Source organism: Macaca fascicularis, chromosome 8 (genome assembly GCF_037993035.2).
Source record: "Macaca fascicularis isolate 582-1 chromosome 8, T2T-MFA8v1.1".
NCBI lineage: Eukaryota > Metazoa > Chordata > Mammalia > Primates > Cercopithecidae > Macaca > Macaca fascicularis.
Window position 1 is genome coordinate 129355343 of NC_088382.1, and position 19744 is coordinate 129375086.

The 19744-nt window shown below is 36.3% G+C and overlaps 1 protein-coding gene across 10 annotated transcripts in view; it reads right to left on the minus strand.

Annotated features, from left to right (window-relative positions):
• The window catches only part of TAF2 (TATA-box binding protein associated factor 2), a 107160-nt gene that overhangs the window by 23035 nt on the left and 64381 nt on the right, over positions 1-19744 (minus strand). For 9 of the 10 annotated variants that reach the window (XM_073999352.1, XM_065519560.1, XM_065519561.1 and 6 more), the window contains 4 exons: positions 10878-11071; positions 9048-9187; positions 6564-6633; positions 4498-4607 (listed from right to left, as the gene is read on the minus strand). In XM_073999352.1, the coding sequence (XP_073855453.1) occupies positions 4498-4607; positions 6564-6633; positions 9048-9187; positions 10878-11071 (514 nt within the window). Of the gene's footprint in view, positions 1-2947; positions 3173-4497; positions 4608-6563; positions 6634-9047; positions 9188-10877; positions 11072-19744 lie in introns of those variants that run through there. The other variant, XM_065519563.2, reaches the window with a different exon arrangement.

Genomic DNA, 19744 nt, shown 5'->3' on the forward strand with positions numbered 1-19744 from the left:
TTATCCTGCTGGAAAACTCCTTTCCATTCATTAAGAGCTAGCTCAAATACTACCTCTCCATGAACTTTTTAGTATTCCAGACAGGGTTCATGGCTCCTTTCTTTGGGTTCCCCAAATAGTTTGTTCTCTTTAACAACTATCTCTTCATATTATAATTTATCTGTTCCTATGTCTCTCTTTCCATTATACTTAGTTAATACACAGAAAACGTAGCATAGTGGCAAATAGAAAGTGCTCAAGAAAAAACTAGTGAATTAATATGTGAAACCTTTAAAAATGACTGCCCCTGGCAAATATTTTCAATTAAACATAAACCTATTTATTTAAGAATCTTAAGCAACCATGGACAAAGACCATATAATGTAAAAGATCCTCGTCTTTAAAAATGTTTACTATATTTCTGTGGAGCATTAATTTAAAAGCTGTCATGGGAATTGCAAGGAGCATTTTTGGAAACAACTTGGGAACTGTGAATATGGGCTATATACTGGGTGGGGTTTGATGATCATATTGTGGATATGTACAATGACCTTATTCTCAGGAGTATATACTATTGGGAAGAGGATCATGATGCCATTTATTTTCAAATGATTCAGAAAAAAACAGGGTATAAATATAATATAAAGAAACAGAAGGAAAGGAGATAAAGTAAACGGTAAAATTTTAACTGGTGAATCAAGCTGAAAGTATATGATTATGCATTGTATTATTCTTTAAACTTTTAAGCTTTAAAAATTTTAAAAACAAAATGCTGAAGATAAACATGTATATGAAAAATTAAACTACATACAGAATGGGTTAAGATATCTGACATGTGTATGAGTGAATATACACATACATAGGTCGGTGTGTGTATATATTTACAAAGCAAAAACTGTTGGAAAGATACTAGAGTACCTCCCAGAATTTAAGGCTAAGTGGAGTTACTACACACCAAGAAACACGCAGAAACCAGGCAGCCCTGAGATCTCAAAAAGTTTAAGTCTGACAGCCTTCCCTCTGGGGTATGGTCACTAAAGTGATTCAGCTACCAAGAGTCCTCAGTTTCTGTACCAGTCTCTCAGCTCCAAATTCCCTTAGAATATTTCTAAAATGAGTACTAGTATTAACTGAATGGCATATGAATTTTTAAAAGTCATGAGTATCATTCTGTCTCACTCTCAAATTGATTTCAATTTTTGAAATCCTGCTTCTGTAAGCCCAACCACAATTTCTCTCTCTTGTTGAAGTTTCTGATTCTTCAGAATAAGAAAACAAACTCTAATTCTTCAAAAGCACATGATAAGATGATCCTTCTGAACAGCCATGATATTCTCTCCTATATATTTTAAATTGGTTCAGTAAATTTTGTAACTAGGTGAAGTCAATATACCTCAAATCCACTTTGTAGAAAGAGAGAAATAAATGAATATAATTACATCTGCATTGTTCACAGTTTTTGTTTCCCAGATAATGCTTATCTCAAGTGACTAGATAGCCCAGAAGCCCCAAAATGAGGAGCAGGCAGGGTTCCACTGGATTTGGGGACCTAGATGATGTTCTAGTTCCTTTTGTTATTGATGAACCCTCACTACCATTTCTTAAAACAATAACCATTAAGAATATAGCAATGTGAAAAATTCTCATGGTAAAATGCTGTTTTAAAACTTTTATTTCAACTATAACTATGTAACACAACACACACACACAATTATTTTTTCCTAAAGGCCAAATATACCCAAATCTTAATAGTGTTGATGTAACAGAATTATGTAATATTTCCTTTCTTTGTAGTTTTTTCAGATAAACTCTGTAACATGATTATATTACTTTTACCATTAATGATTTTTTAATCAAATAAAAGAAGGATTTCTTAGATCAGATTCATTCATTTATCCCAAAGGTTCAGACTTGGAAAGGAAATGACAATTCTCTCTTGTCCATCTTCACTCTCTACTGTCCAGTGTTCTAGAAAAACATTTTTTTAACCCTCCCAATTATTCATACCACTCCCATTGTTCATACTATTCCATTTATAAATCTGAAAAACTGAGTAATAAACTGTTTATGACTATAGCCTCACTGATCTCACTGGTTTAGATATTGGCAGAGAATTTTAAACCAAAGCAGAACTGTACTATACTGCACACTATTAAAATTAAATACTAAACATCAGCCAGAACTTGCATTCATATAATCAAACCTTCCAATGAGCTTCAAATGTTTTATAAAAATTGTCTCATTAATCTTGAACACATATTTATTTTGTCCAAAACATCTTCTTTAGAAAATAATAAAAGAATTCTTCATATTTCACTATGCTTTCTTTAAATTTGTAACTTATCATGATCAAGGAATTATGTATTCTGGTTAAGAAGATATTCAATACAGCAGAGTTACTGCCACATATGAACTGCTGAATGAACCTTTGTAAGTTCCTGAACTTACGTGTTAATACCCTGGGTCTAAATAGCACAAATAATAATATCTTTTAAGGTAGCCAAAGATAGCAAATATAAAACATTATGTAAAAAGCAGCAATTATTCTTTCAGAGATTAAAGAAAACATTAGGAAAAAAAGAAGCAATATTTTAGTAGAAACTGGTTTTATGTGTTGTTTTCTAAAGACCTTGAGGACAAGGTTCATCCTATTTTCAATTTTATTATATTTCACATAAATATCTACTATGGTGTCTTTACTTGGTGGTATTGCACTATTATTATGAAACCGAAAAACAGAAGTTATACAACCACTTAACATCTCAATATTAATGAACTAAGTAATAAAATAAAAGAATTAAAATTTGGTATTTAATTGTGAGTCAGTGAAGTAGCTACTAATGAGACAGGCAGGACAAGTTATTTTCCAATATTATAAAGAGCAAATAAAGTGACGTACTCAAAACTTTTAAATATTTGGATAGGCCAGGTATGGTGGCTCACGCCTGTAATCCCAGCATTTCCGGAGGCTGAGGCGGTGGATCACAAGGTCAGGAGTTCGAGACCAGCCTGGCCAACATGGTGAAATCCCGTCTCTACTAAAAATACAGAAATTAGCTGGGCACTGTGGTGGGCGCCTGTAATCCCAGCAACTCGGAAGGCTGAGGCAGGACAATCGCCTGAACTTGGGAGGCAGAGGCTGCAGCGAGCTGAGATCGTGCCATTGCACTCCAGCCTGGGCAACAGAGCAAGACTGTCTCAAAAAAAAAAAAAAAAAAAAATTGCATAAATATCCACTGCTCTCCCACTATCTATCTGCAACAACTCTTGCTATCTTTAAGCAAAACACATTTCAGCCTAGCTTTTGATTGAATCTTTAAACCAAAACCATTATTACAATTTCAACCTATCACAGACATAAGGCAATTTTTCTTTAAATATACACATTTATAAATCAATAGAAAAGAATCAATAATTCAATTAAATAAAATGGCAAAGAATATGAATAACCTGCCAAAATAGAAATACAAATAGCTCAAATATATGAGAAGCATAACTATCATTATACTAGTATAACATTTTTGAGTATTCAATATGAGCCAGACACTGTGTTTTACAAATACTAATTTAATTCGATTTGAAGTAGGTATCATTATCACCTACATTTTACAAATGACAACAGTTCAGACAAATCACACAATAAATAAATTCAACCCTTTGCAAAGTGGTTCCAGAGCTAGCACTCCTAAGCACTGTTTCTTAGCTCTTGACCTCACTCAAGTAATGTAAATTAAAACTGTGACAAGGTTGGGTGCAGTGGCTCACGCCTGTAATCCCACCACTTTGGAAGGCCAAGGAGGGTGGGTCACCTGAGGTCAGGAGTTTGAAACCAGCCTGGCCAACATAGTAAAACTCTGTCTCTACTAAAAATACAAAAAGTAGTCAGGCATAGTGGCGCATGCCTGTAATCCCAGCTACTTAGGAGGGTGAGGCAGAAGAATCACTTGAACCTGGGAGGTGGAGGTTACACCACTGCACTCCAGCCTGGGCGACAGAGACTCTATCTCAAAAAAATAAAAATAAATTAAAAAATAAAAACTGTGATGAGATATCATGATCTCCACAGTACAGAACAATAACAGTAAGTACTTTGAAAAAATACAGTCTGTATGTTATTCTATATGCACTGACTGCTTCTGGAAGGATACACAAAAAATTGGTTACCTCTGGAAAAGGCCACTAGATGGTCAGGGAAAGACGTGAGAAGACATTTTTCACTCCTTTGTAACTTTCTGAAATAATAATAATACTTTGCAGACTGATGTTTATAGCACCTTAACCATTTGACACTTTCATATAAATATTTTTGTTTCCTCAACCACCCTATGGAGTAAAGTGAGTATCCTTAATAAATGTTATCACAGCCACCACTGTGAAGGTGTGATAGTCTACTTAAAAGAAAAAAAAAAATCTCAACTTTTACCTTTAGTTCTAAATGCTACTGAATTGAAAACCTGTTGTAAAATCAAACTACTCTAATAACAATAATAAAAAAAATTTAAATCACTGCTCTCTCACCAGAATTCATAAGTTTCCAAAGTTGATCTACCAGGGCTTCATTGCATAAGGGAGACTCCATGTTCTTAGTAAATGGTGGGTTCTTAGTCAACATGTTGAGAATCTTATGCCTGAAAGATTAAAAAAAAAAATCAAATTTTCGCTGACCATTTACTGACAGATGTTATGAGTAGGAGACACCATGAACATTGAAAAATTATCTGTAGTTTCTCCTTCCTATTTTATCACTTTCTCTCTTAAATCTTGCTTTGCGTTTATTTAGTTTAATTTCCAAAGACACCATGTCACATCCTGAATATTTACTACTTGTTTTTTCACTGAAACACTCTGGGGTTTGGATAAGAGAGTAATTTAAAAAAATTCTGGTGGATTTGGTCTTTCTAAAATCACCTTACTGTGTGATGAGATCTTCCAAAACCTGACTCCACATAATCCTAACCAATCTTTCCCATCCCACTTTCTAAAATGAACATTCCACTCTGCTTAGATATATGTACAATGATTGGTAAGTATAAAAATCTTAACACAGAGCAAAAAAATCTATATATAGACCAATAAGTCTATATTCGAGATAATAAAATGAACATATATGTGATTACTATAGTATATTTGTAAAACATGGAAATGTGCAGAAGTATTTTAAATATAAAGACTGTAAAAAGTTTTCCTTAAAACAAGCTGAGGTTGAGAAGAGTATCCTACTAGAGGGTAACATTTAAACTCTACTACTGGGAGTTTTTATCTCATATGAGAGGCTACCTGAACATATTATGGAGTTCTCTAAAATATAGGGCAATGCAATGAAAACAAAATTTGGAAAAGAAAACATCCACTGCTATGAGTAGAAGACACCATCAAAGGCTAGAGAAAAGAAAGGAGAAGAAACCTACTGCAGTAGTCTAGCATTTAATGAAAGCATCAACATCAGCTCTAGGACCAAGTTTGAGAAATTACTAAGAGTAACTGCAATGCTTGGATATAAGTGAGGGAGAAAGAAATTGGGTTGTAATTCTTATGGAGGTTGGCAAAACTTTAAAGAAGGTGAATTGGGGAAATTTTTACATTTAATTGATGGTAGTAAGACATCAAATTGGATTTGTAATTGAGAAACAGATGGGAGAAAAGTGAAACTGCCAGATTGTAAATAATTTAACCCCTTTTGGCTGCAATTTAATGTCTATAAACCTAAAAGATGTAGATTCTGTTAACATCCTCTTGTGCTTTGAAATTTAAGACTGTGTAAAATAAGACTACTGAAAGGTTTTAAGAATAAAAGTGAAATGTAATTACAGGATGCAATTTACAGATAGGTAATATAAATGGCGATATAAATCTTTATGGATATTTCATATCCATATTTTCATCTTTATATATAAACACAATTCCTCTCCTTCAGGCCTCATACTCTATTTGTAAGAGCCGATCAGTAATATAGGTAAATAACATATTTCAAAATGTGAGTTTATTCTTTATTGCATTTTAAGTTGTTATACTTTTAATTTGCTTGAAGAAGAAAAGTGAAGTTTCTGTCTGGCTGCTTTCCAAGTCACCCAAATTACTCTAAATGCCAAGTAAGGTCTGCTAATAATTATTTTATTTTATTATTTTATTTTTTTTTTTTAGCTGAGTGCAGTGGCTCACACCTGTAATCCTAGCACTTTGGGAGGCCCAAGGGGGTGGATAACTTGAGGCCAGGAGTTCGAGACCAGCCTGGCCAACATGGCAAAACTCCGTCTCTATTAAAAATACAAAAATTAGCCAGGTGTGGTGGTGCATGCCTGTAATCCCAGCTACCGGAGAGGCTAAAGCAGAAGAATCGCTTGAACCCGGGAGGCGGAGGTTGCAGTGAGCCGAGATCACGCCACTGCACTCCAGCCTGGGCCAGAATGAGACTCCATCTCAAAAAAATTTATGTTGAAAATCAAATTAAAAAAGGACATGAATAAATGCAAAAGATATTTCCATATTTTCAAAAATCATAAACAAGCATTTTATGCTTAATCTGAAATGACTCAGTTCATTATAGGACTTACAAAATATCATAGCATCATAGCACATAAACTAACCTTACATAGGGTACAGGGTCATTCTGAATCATATTAAGTAGCCATTGCAGTTCTTCATAACTTCTGTCCACTGAAAATAAAAGAAAATATATTTGTTGTTAATTATACCAAATAAAATAATGAATAATGAGTGATAAGCAGGGAGTTTACATTTAATATTTAGGACTCTGCCTTAGCTGAGTTTTCAATCAGAGTTGAAGGTTACAGGTAAGCTCTTACATTTTTATGCAATGGGCCACTTTGTAAGTTTTATAAGTATCAAGCTATATATTAGAGCCAAGACATAAAGTTGCATCAAGAATATATTTTTTTACTAAAGTTCAAACCAATGGCAAGCATAACATAAAGCAAGTTGTAATTAAGAACCCTAAATTACAGATGATTAACTGGACAAAATCTGTTTAAATACAATTGTTTTCCTAGATGCCTACATGATGGAGAGGTTTGACACTCAATGGTATCTCAACTATATTATATAGTATAGTCCACTGTTTTTGCCCAAGTGGTTTCTTCCATTTAAGACTAAAGAACAGTTTTACTTTTCAAGCATAATATAAAAGGCAGTTACAAAAATAGTGCTACGAATATAGTTGACATAAAATGACTAGCTATTTCCATTCACCTTTTCAAACAAGTTTTGCTTTCATAATTTGAAAAGCTGCGTCTTCAGAATTTTATTCGCAATACTTTTCATTTCTTCCATTTTCTAACTTGAGTATCAATATTTAAATTTACAATTTAACAAAACATGAAGTCTAAAGTCATAGTTCACATTTAGACATGAACAAAAGTGAAATGTAGATTCACATTTCACAATTAAATTATATCTAAGTTTAGCATACTTTTGAAAATCCTAATATTAGTATTCTATTTCATTTCAGGTAGTACAAGTTCATAAAATCTTACTCATATTTACGAGACATTAAAAACCATTCATACATCTTGGGAAAGACTGGCAACAATGGCATATTTGGTGGATCTCAAAACTTGTCAAAACAGAAATGGAGACGGATATAGGATTACATTTTCTTTCATGCCAAAAAATACATTTAACAACAAAATCACTGTTTTCATAATTATTTCTAACAGGAAAGGATATTTTAAACCTTCAATAAAAACGAAGCACAAATGACAGTCCTTTTCGAAGTTAGATCAACACATAAGAATATACACATTATGTTATTACTCTTTATTTTCTGACTGTAAACAAGTATTTCTACACAAATTTACCAAAAATTACAAAGATTTGAGTATACTTTTCCCTACTTAAAAATGGACCAGTATCTACTGAAGAACTTCTCTCAGCCCTTCTTCTCCTTCCACAGTCAGACGAAAGTTTAGCATATTTTAAGTTTTTTACTCCTCTCATATTTTAGTGCTAGAATCTGGAATTTTAGACTTAGATTACATTTACATGTTTCTTCTATTTTCATAATTTTTTAAAATTATTTTTGAAATACACATTAAATTTTACAATCAGTTTAACAAATATTTAAGCTTAAGTATTTGACAGGCATAGTTATTCATCACCAGTTCTTTCATTTCACATTTTCACCAGTCTTGAGTTATTATTTTGACTCACATCCAGGTCAGCTGAAAATTATCTTTGGGAGTTATGTTTTTAAGAATGTTACATAAGAGATGCAGTTCTAATTCTCCAAGGCTACATGAGCAACACAACTTTGGCAAGGCAGAAAATCTTGGGGCATAATTTTCCCTAATAATGACATAGCCATTTGTTCACTGTCTTTTGATTCTTCATATTCTAAAGAATTCAGAGGCCATACTATTCTTTTGCCTTGTACAATAATCTGGTTCTGATAGTCCTAGAAACTCACACATTTTCCCTTAGCCTTAAAAATTAAAATTTCATCAGAAACTACTATAGGTCTGCTTCATTTACACAGTCCCAGAGTATTCTGTTATTTCTTAGATTACTGCTCGTCTTCTACCTGCTCTATTCTTCATGACTTTTTAACATTTCCATCTCTGTATCCTTCTCCCCTAAATAAAAAAATATATATATATATATGTGTATTCTTCTCTTAGCGATTTTTTGGCCTTATGTTTTTTCCATATTCATGGTGCCTTGCCTAATTCCTCTACTGAAGTTTGTGTTTATGTCTAATCCTCTACCTTCACAGACACAAATTTTTACACAGGTGTGAGATGTTTTCTTGAATCCTTCATAGAAATTTCCCCAAAATCTTCTATTTCCTAAAATAACATCCAATTAAAGCTACAGGATGAACACTGACTTCTTGGAAAGGCTAAAGATGCCTATAATTTTATTCCTTTCCCTCATTTATTAACCGTTATGTGAATTCTACCTTTATCAAAGATGATTTCTAAATCACTGAGTCAAGAATTTAAAATTAAAATATCTGTACTGTACTATTATGAAAACCCCAATAAGTAACACAGGCTTTAAAAAGTAAATATTTCTTTCTAAAATGATAAAAGCATGTATTTCTAAAGTATTACCTTTAGTATAATCAACAACTGCTTCCAAAGCTGCTATCCTAATGTCCACAAAGTGGCCATATTCAGCATAAGATTTAAAAAGAGCTGGATCACTTGGCACATGTCCGTTTTTCTGAAGTACCCGTATGGCTCTCAAACAACTAGGGAAAAAAATACGTATGTTAACTACTTTCACTGAGGTATTATGAATCAATTTGTTTCCTAGACATTAGAGATTCCTTTGTGGCAATCAATTTAAAAACTGATGTGATTTTAATCCACCTTCAATTTTGTAATAGAGTCACATGCCACATAAAAGACATCTTAGTCAATGATGAACTGCATATACAATGGCGGTTTAGTAAGCTAAAATTAATTTATCATTGAAGAAAAAATGTTTTTAATATATTTAGTGTAGTCTAAGTCCACAGTGTTTATTATGTCCACTGTAGTATACAATAATTATGTCCTACACCTTCACATTCACTCACTACTCACTCACTGATAAATCCACAGCAGCTTCCAGGCCTGCAAGCTCCATTTATCTTATGATAAATGTCCTATACGGGGGTACCATTTATTATCTTTTATACCATATTTTTACCATACCTTTCATATGTTTGGATATGTTTAAATATGTAAGTACTTACCATTGTGTTATCAATTACCTACGATAGTCAGTATAGTAACATGCTATACAGCTTTATAGCCTAAGAGCAACAGAGCAATAGGCTATACCATAAAGCCCAGGTATACAGCAGGCTACACCATTTGGTTTGTGTAAATATACTCTATGACATTTGCATAAACAACAAAATTGCCTAATGACTCATTTCTCAGAACATACACCTGTTGTTAAGTGACATATAACTATAATAAATTTTTGCAATGATAAAAATTCAAAATTAATATCTAAATTCTGTTAAAAGAAAACAAATTCCAGCCGGGTGTGGTGGCTCACGACTGTAATCCCAGCACTTTGGGAGGCCAAGGTGGGTGGATCACCTGAGGTTGGAAGTTCGAGACAAACCTGACTAACACGGTGAAACCCCATCTCTACTGAAAATACAAAAATTAGCCAGGCATGGTAGTGCATGGCTGTAATCCCAGCTATTCGGAAGGCTGGGGCAGGAGAATCACTTGAACACGGGAGGCGGAGGTTGTGGTGAGCCATTGCACTCCAGCCTGGGGAACAGGAGCAAAACTCGGTCTCAAAAAAAAAAAAAAAAAAAAAAAAACCAGAAAGAAAAAAAGAAAACAAATTCCCAAACTCAAAGTTTCAAGTGTCATTATACTTGTAACAGGAATAGTTTTCAGAAAAAGAAGTATTTAACATAAAATATAATTTAAATATTTTCTCCAAATGTTTTAGTAATATATTCGCTATATGGAAAGTTAAAATTGTTTATGTTTGAATCAACTTTGAGCAAACTCTTAAATTGGCAGAACTTCTTGACAGCCATATAAAGCTGGTAAAAGTGAAAAGTCATCTTAAAAAAAGGCTAACAATAGAGAATGTTTATACAAAATCCAACGGGAAAAAAAGAGTATGCAGACATCAAAGCAATGCTTATGAAGAATTTGTGATGACATGAGAAAATATTTATGATATAAACAATACAAAAACTACATATACAGTATAATCTCAAGTAATTAAAAATTTATGTAATTAAAGAGAGAAAAAATTTATAAGGACATTCTCCAAATACTAATAATTTATCTGTGGGTGGTAGAATCATACAGAATTTTAGTTTTCTCCTTTACTTTACTATATTTCCCAATTTTCTACAATGAAAATAAATTTCTTTTATAGTTATAAGAATAAGTTTAAAGTAAGGAATTTAATCCTACCTGACAGTGATGGTATGTCTATAACTCGGAAGAAGTTTTTCCATATTCAAAAATCTGGTGATTTCTTCAAGAATGAGTCGCACATCAGGATTTAAGTTATCCAAAGTTCTAACTTCATTATTCACACTGACTGCAGGTGTAACAGAGTTGGCCAGGGCATCAATCATTTCTGCACGATAATAGTTATCTGAAAACTAGGCCAAAGAAAAATTAAGCGAAGATAACAAAATTAACTCTTCTGATCAAAATTAACAAAATAAAATTTGTACAATTATATTTTAGATAAAATAAAATTTTTCCCAAAACACAAGCAAGTCCTCTGGTAAATATTCAACTCCACCCTTTGCATACAGTCACTCTGAAAACAGTGAAAGAGATTCACTATAACGATACATTAGCTTACTGAATAAATACTCACTACTTCTCAGGTACTCTTACAGTAACTTAGCCAGATACTTCTAAAAGGAGACTACAGTATTGCTATAACACAGTTTCAAATTCGATGCTATACTTTAACATATTAACACACAAGCAATGATCATCAGATATTTGAAGGAAGCATCAAAATAAAAAATAGACACCAGAACAAAGACCAAAAAAAAAAAAAAAAAATCCAAAAACAAAAAACAAAAAACCAACATGGAAGAAACAGAGAATTCAAGGAAAAGAAAACCAGTAGGGAACAAAAAAATTTAAAAGCTATCATTAATATTGTCTGAGAAATAATCAATTAAGGTATGCCTTCCAATAGCATAACATTATTTTAAAAAGAAAGAAACATGCAGGAAATAAGGATCAAAATTAAATTGGAATATAAAACAGAAAAAAGAATCCCAAAGTTTTCAGCAAAAAAAAAAAAGAGATAGAAAATAGGAGGGAAAGCATAAGGAAACTGGAGGGTTGATGTGGGAGTTCCAGTCAGAGAAGCAGAAAAGAGAAGGAAGCCATTAAAAAAAACCAAATCCTAATCTATATGGCAGTCAATTCTCACAGAAGCAATTTATTGAAAAGTGACCTGGATGTGGCTTGATTTATACTCAGCAAATCAGATGCTGTGGCCTGGGAAATTCAACACGGAGCAAGCAAATGAATTCTATCAGCATGCTGAGAATATTTTGTGCTAACACAAACTGCCAAGGGACTGGAAGAAGAATACCTGCCCCCTTTTGATTTCTACTGTGGAGGCAGAAGCTCACATTGACACACATATTGCACAGTCCCTAAACATTTTTATGTTCAAATACGGGCCAGGAAAAGAAAAGAAGGCACATACAAACACCACCAAAGAAAAAATACCCCAAAAGTATTCACTATAAAGTTTTGCTTTCAGACCACTATAATGATTGAAACTTTAATTTCTATAGCTTCAGTTTACTGGAACCACAGAAAACAATCATGTGACTTTGGGTAACTCAAGATCTTAACTTTTATAAGCCTCAATCTTCTCACATGAAAACTGGGACAATAATAGTATTTAAGGCTGGAAGTGGTGGCTCACGTCTGTAATCCCAGCACTTTGGGAGGCAGAGGTAGGCGGAATACTTAAGGTCAGAGGTAGGTGGAACACTTAAGATGGGAGTTAGAGACCAGCCTGGCTAACAGGGTGAAACTCCATCTCTACTAAAAATACAAAAATTAGCCAGGTGTGGTGGCAGGCGCCTGTAGTCCCAGCTACTCGGGAGGCTGAGGCATGGGAATCACTTGAACCCAGGAGACAGACGTTGTAGTGAGCCGAGATTGCACCACTGTACTCCAGCCTGGGTGACAGAGCAAGACTCCATCTCAAGTGAGCCAAGACTGCACCACCGCACTCCAGCCTGGGTGACAGAGCAAGAATCTGCCTCAAAAAATAATAATAATAGGCCAGGTGTGGTGGCTCACACCTGTAATCTCAGCACTTTGGGAGGCTGAAGCAGGCAGATCACATCAGGAGTTTGAGACCAGCCTGACCAACATGGTAAAACTCTGTCTCTACTAAATACAAAAATTAGCAGGGTGTGGTAGCACATGCCTGTAATCCCAGATACTTGGGAGGCTGAGGCAGGAGAATTGCTTGAACCTGAGAGGCGGAGGTTGCCGTGAGCTGAGATTGCACCACTGCATTCCAGCCTGGGCAGCAGAGCGAGACTCCGTCTCAAAAAAATTAAAATAAAATAAATAAATAAATATAGTATTTATTTCAGCGGTCTGGTGGGGATATTAGATCATCTATGTTTTGGCATAAGGCATGGAACACACAAGAACTTAGTAACTATTAGTGTTACCTATTGTAGTTATTATTTGCATTTATGTTATCCTTAGTATTCTGAGGTACTAAGTCATATAAAACTACTTAATTTACAGCATCTGACTATAAAAACTGATAAGCCTTCTTTTCAAAATGAAAACATAATGAGCCTTACAACAATACTGAAGTATAAAATTTAATAATATACCAGTGTGTGCCACACAAAATCATAAATGATGACAAGCATAATGGCATGCTGTAAGGTAGCATGGTAATACTAAAAACATCACCACACAAATGGGTAGCAGGGCCTTACAGCACAATTCCCAGATTACATTCCCTGTGTAATTTTAGACTCTCAATTTCTGTGTCTTACTTTTGTCAAACAAGGGTTGACAAACACCTTAAACCACAGGAATAGGCACATTTCAAAGAATTTAAGGTGAATAAAATCACTATACAAATTAGAAAGTAGTATAAAGGAATTAAATTATATAAACACTCCACAAAAAAAATGACATAATGTATAAAACATTTTCCTTTTCCATTTGACTATAATGTGATTTGCCACCATCCTAAATTCTAATTTCTTCAAGTAAAAGAAATTCAAGTATTGGGGAAAAAAGGAACACTAAAAATTAAGGCCAAAATGAACTAGCAGACTAGGAAGGAAAGAATCTTACCAAAATGCTTTTAATTAATGTTTTTATTTAAAAAATACATATTTTAAATCCAGAAGGCAGAAGGTCAGGTATAACAGTTCTCAAAGGAAATAAAACATCTGGTTATTGAGAGGAAATTTAAATCTAATTATCTCCCTTGTTGTGTTTTTGCTATTATACAATGTAATAAGTTCTGTGGGCTTTCTGATTAAAGGAGAGAAATTAAATACTTCCTAAATAGTAGCCAGATAATGATTGAGAAAGTGACTGTGACACACAGACACAATTAAATGAATACATAAATATAGGCATCTAGTACTTGTTAAGTGTTCTGGAGGCACAGAGATAAGACGACTTCTTCAAGACAAGAACTAGTTTATTTGCAAGCAAAATAGAAAACAAGAGTAAGAAGACAGGAAAAGTAATCAAATTGTTCCAGGAGTCAAGAAAATGAAACAAAATGAAACAATGCATCCTATCAGGAGGATATACTGATCTTAGAAAAATAAGGAGTTTTTCAATAGGTAGAGGAAGGAGAAAGGCGCCCTCGCGTTAAGGAGACAACATTAACAAAAGGACAAGAGGCATGAAAATGCAGTGTGTTAAAGGAAGAGAAAAGTTACTGATGCAACTTCACAGAAAAGATGTGCAAAGCTGGAGACGTGGACTGGGACCACCAACATTCAAAATGTTTTTGAATGCCATGCATAAATTTACTTATAAGCACTGCACAGTCTTTGAAGGTTTTTAAGGAGGGAATTTTTATAAGGAGGAAAGAAACTCAGGTGGGCTCCATCACAAAGACTACTCTGATTTAACTACAACAATATTTTAAGAGGAAAGGTATTGGGATATTAAGCTAGGAATGATGATAATGTTGCAATTGCTAATGATAGGCAAAATAACTGGAGGGATTCTTCTAAGTGCTATATATGTATTATCTTGTGTAATCTCCATAAAAATCTTATGAGATAGAGGTACTATTAATAACACCCTTTTTCTTAATAGATGAAGAAACTAAGACACTGAGATTAAGTAATTTGCTCAAGATGACAGAGTTTTTTCTGGAGTCCAGAGAATAACAAAGGCCTGAACTAGGTCACTGAAATAGAAAAGATGATGCAGGTATCACAGCTGCTGAAAGGAAGAATGAAGTCTTATGCTTGGTGATATACACTACAACCACGATATTACATTCAATTTAACTTCACAAATAAATTCATTTTTACAACTTTATCTCAGCTAACCTACTTAGTGATTTAGGAATCTGTTCTAATAAACTATTTATATATTTCTTAATATTATCCCTACACATCAGTGGTTCTTAACACAATTCTGCCCCTCAGACTTTCTGGCAATGTCTAGAGAGATTTCTGGATATCATAACTGAGGTAAGGGGTGCTAAGAGCGTTTAATGGGTAGAGGCCAGGGATACTACTAAACATGCTGCTGGGTACAGGACACCCCCACAACAATTATCCAACCCGAAATGTTAGAAGTGCCATGGTTGAGAAAACCTGTTAGACATGAAAGGGTATAAATATTTTACATCATAAAGCTACAGCATGAATAAGGCTGGATAGTCTATGGAAGCTTTGCTTACCAGTGAAGACTTACGGTGGCTCATACCTGTAATGCCAGGACTTTGGGAGGCTGAGGTGGGCAGATCACTTGAGGTCAGGAGTTCAAGACTACCCTGGCCAATATAGTGAAACCCTATCTCCACTAAACATACAAAAAGTAGCTGAGTGTGGTGGTAGATGCCTATAATCCCAGCTACTCGGGAGGCTGAGACAGGAGAATCTCTTGAACCCAGGAGGCAGAGGTTGCTGTGGGCTAAGATCGCACCACTGCACTCCAGCCTGGGCAACAGAGCAAGACTCTCTCTCAAAAAAATAACAAAAAAAGTTGCTGATGGAAGATACATGATATATGTAGGTACATATAACCTCTTCCGGAAAAGTATATAAATAGGGTAGAGAAGAGCTCTCAGAATCATTAAAAAAAGTGTTACGCATGCTTTCTGATTTACACGTCTACACATATTTACACACACCTGCATATATCTTCTGGTTCAGTAAGCCTCCACAAATTTAATTCATATGAGACAGAACTGACAGCCACTGACAACAGGGGGATATAGGACTACCTTCCAATCTCATCAATTCTTATAATGTGACTGATAAAACTTTGTGGAGGAAAAGTATCTAAAATGAAATAAAAATATAGAAATAGTGATATAAAATATTAACACTGAGGTTCTGGTTCAAGATGGTTGGTTAGAAGCAACTAGTGGGAGCCTCTCTCACAGACAGGAATCAAAGTAGCAAGTAAATATGAACATTTCAACTATTATCATCTTAAGAGGGCATGCTGGAATTCATCAGAGAAGCAATGGGAATCATGGAAAGCAGAGGAGAGCAAAGCCTGGCAGCCAGCTGAACCAGGGCAAGTGTGGAGCTGGAAGAAGCTCCCTGATGTGGGGAAAGGATGAGTGAGTGAGAGATCCCTGGGGTTCCACACTTCTACTAAGAACTTTTACAATCCTAGCCACAGGGAGCCAAGTCCTCTTGGCCCCTCAGGCCTCCAGTCTAATACAGAGAGCTGCCTGGAGACTGTAGAGAGACTGCTGGAGTCTACGTGGAATCCCACAGGCTTTGGTCCTTGAGCAGTCAGGTGCCAGCTGCTACTGCCCCACCAGGGAAGGAGGAGGCAGGCCCGGTATTTTCACACAACCCAAAGACAGATACGGCAGCACAGTAGAGAGGAGCAGGCAGGAAGTCTGCTTCAGCTACTCTTTGCTAAACAGGTTCCCACTTCTTCAGCGCTGGGTCCACAGCACAGCCGCCCTGCCGCTGCATGTATATTTTGGCTGTGGTCCAGTGTTGTGAGAGCCAAGCCCCAAGAAGCCAGGGACCTGCCCTTTGGCTCCTGCCACAGCAGTTGTCACCACCATAGGCCACCACAGATGCCACACTGCCACCCCAAGGCCAGGGAGAGAGGGGGAGGCTGAGCATGTTTGCATGTCCCCAACAGCAAAATACACCACCACTCCTGTAAAAGGGAAGTGCAAGCAGGTCACGCATCCCACAGCAGCCAGCCTCCATTGCTCCAGCTGAGGGAGTCTGCCTTCCTCAGCAAAAGAACAGCAGCGTGGCCACCCTGCTCCCACCCAACTGTTTCAGCTGCCAGCCAGAGCCCTTCTGAGAGCCTATGCTGACAGGCCTGTGATCAACCCTGGGGTTCCCACCACCTGTGTATTCTGTCACCAACTCAGTTGTTACTGCCTGAGGATTCCCATACACCATCAAGCAGGCCATTTACAGGCTCTGGGCTTGGAGGTTTGCCTTGTCCAGTCCACTACCTCCAGCTTTGTACCCCTTTACCATGAAGGTGCATCACTAACTTTTCTCTTTCTTTAACACACTGCATTTTCATGCCTCTTGTACTTTTGTTAATATGTTCTTAACCCCAGGGCACCTTTCTCCTTCCTCTACCTATTGAAAAACTCCTTATTTTTTCCTCTTGGTATTGATTTCTAATTTTATTCCACTGTGGTCTGAGAAGATACTTGATATGATTTTGATTTTTTTGAATGTACTGAGATTTGCTTTCTGGCCAAGCATATGGTCAATTTGGGGGAATGTTCTATGTGCAGAGGAGAAATACATATTCTGCAGTTGTTGGACAGAATAATCTGTAAATGTCTATTAGGTCCATCGAGTCTGGACTTAAGCTGACCCAGTCAGCTGACAACACCACAGCTGACACCCACCTGCTTGTGCCAAAAGATGGAGCCCTTTCCCCTCTCTGCTCAAAGCAGCAGCATTACCACACTGGAGAACAGGCGAGAGCCACAAAGCTGTCTGTACTGGGCTAAGTGAGGAGTTCCAGCATGAAACCACTCCAGCGGAGAGCGGGGGAGAGGTGTCTTCTGCGATTCTCACTCACACTATGGCCTGGAGACAGATGACAGTGTGTATCTGCATGGAGAGTATGAGCCCCAGAACAAGAGTGTGACAGGGAAAGAGATCACGTTCCTGCCTGAGACTTGGAGCTAGTGCAGCCCTCCTGCAGAGACTTCAGTGCATTCACTAGGAGCTTCACCAGCCACCCCCATCAGGGCTAAAACAAAAAAAAGAGTACCACACAGTAAACAAAGATCAAGTACACACCCATCTGCTTTTACCACAGCTGGCTCTTACCTGTAAGCACCACCTACTGGCTTGTAGGCTGAACTGCATAACCCAATACAATAGAAACCCAGCCAAAAAAAACACCCTACCCAATATACTCTACAGTCGCACCCTCAAGGTGGGAGGGGAGAGGGAGTCCCATCCAAACGAAAGTAAATTCAAAAATCAGAAGTGACAACAGCTACAGATGAGAAGGAATGAGCACAACTCCAGCATCATGAAGAAACAATATTGTGACACACTAGCTCACTTATCAGTGGATCCTAACCTAAATGAAAACTTTGAAATGATGGATAAAGAATTCAAAACATGGATTGCAAGGAAACCCAATGAGACACAAGAGAAAGTGGAAAACCAACACAAAGAAACTAGAAAAACAATTCAGGAGATGAAAGACCAGATAGATGTATTTTTTAAAAAGCAATAAACAGAACTTCTGGAAATGAAAAATTCACTTAAAGAATTTCAAAACACAGGTGAAAGCTTTAACAACATACTAGACCGAGCAGAAGAAAGAATTTCAGAGTTTGAAGACTGGTCTTTTGAATTAACCCAGTTAAAACTTTTTTATTTTTTATTTTTATTTTTTGAGACGGAGTCTCGCTCTTGTCCCCAAGCTGGACTGCAATGGTGCGATCTCGGCTCCCTGCAAACTCCACCTCCTGGGTTCAAGCGATTCTCCTGCCTCAGCCCCACAAGTAGCTGGGACTACAGGCACGTGCCACCATGCCTAGCTAATTTTTTGTACTTTTAGTAGAGACAGGGTATCACCGTGTAAGCCAGGATGGTCTCTGTCTCCTGACCTAGTGATCCGCCCATCTCGGCCTCCCCAAGTGCTGGGACTACAAGCATGAGCCACTGCACCCAGCCCCCAATTTTTTTTTTAAATGAACAAAGTCTTCAAGAAATATGGAATACATAAAGTGACCAAACCTATAACTTATAGGCATTCCTGGGGCAGAAAAAAAAAGTAGTAAGTTTAGAAAGCATATTTGAGGAACTAATTCAGGAAAATTTCCCCAATCTCACTACAGTGATAGATATCCAGACAAGACATCCAGATAACAACTGGGAGATAATGAAATAAGACAAATCTCACAAGAGCATATAGGGGCCAGACCACCCAAGGTCAACTTAAAAGAACAAATCTTAAAAGCAGCTAGAGAGAAGTGTCAAATCACCTATAAAGGAAATCCCATCAGACTTCTCAGCAGAAACCTTATAAACTGGAAGAGATTGGGGGTCTATTTTTCACTTCTTTAAAGAAAAAAGATGCCAGCCAAGAATTTGATATCCTGCCAAACCAAGCTTCATAAATGAAGGAAAAATAAAGTCTTTCCCAGTCAAGCAAATCAAGGGGAATTCATCACCACTAGACCAGACCTATAATAAATGCTCAAAGGAGTTCTAAACATAGAAATGAAAGGATGACTGACGCTCACCAACATAAAAGTACATGCAAGCAGAAAGCTCACAGATCCTATAATTACACAATTAAGGCTCCAAGGCAACTACCTACAACAGTATGACAGGAAGAAAACCTCACTTTTCAGTATTAACCTTGAACATAAATGGCATAAATGTTCCACTTAAAAGATATAGTGTGGCCGGGTACAGTGGCTTACGCCTGTAATCCCACCACTTTGGGAGACTGAGGGCTGACTGCCTGAGCTCAGGAGTTCCGGACCAGCCTGGGCAACATGGTGAAACCCTGTCTCTACTAAAATACAAAAAATTAGCTGGGTGTGGCAACATGCGCCTGTAGTCCCTGCTACTCAGGAG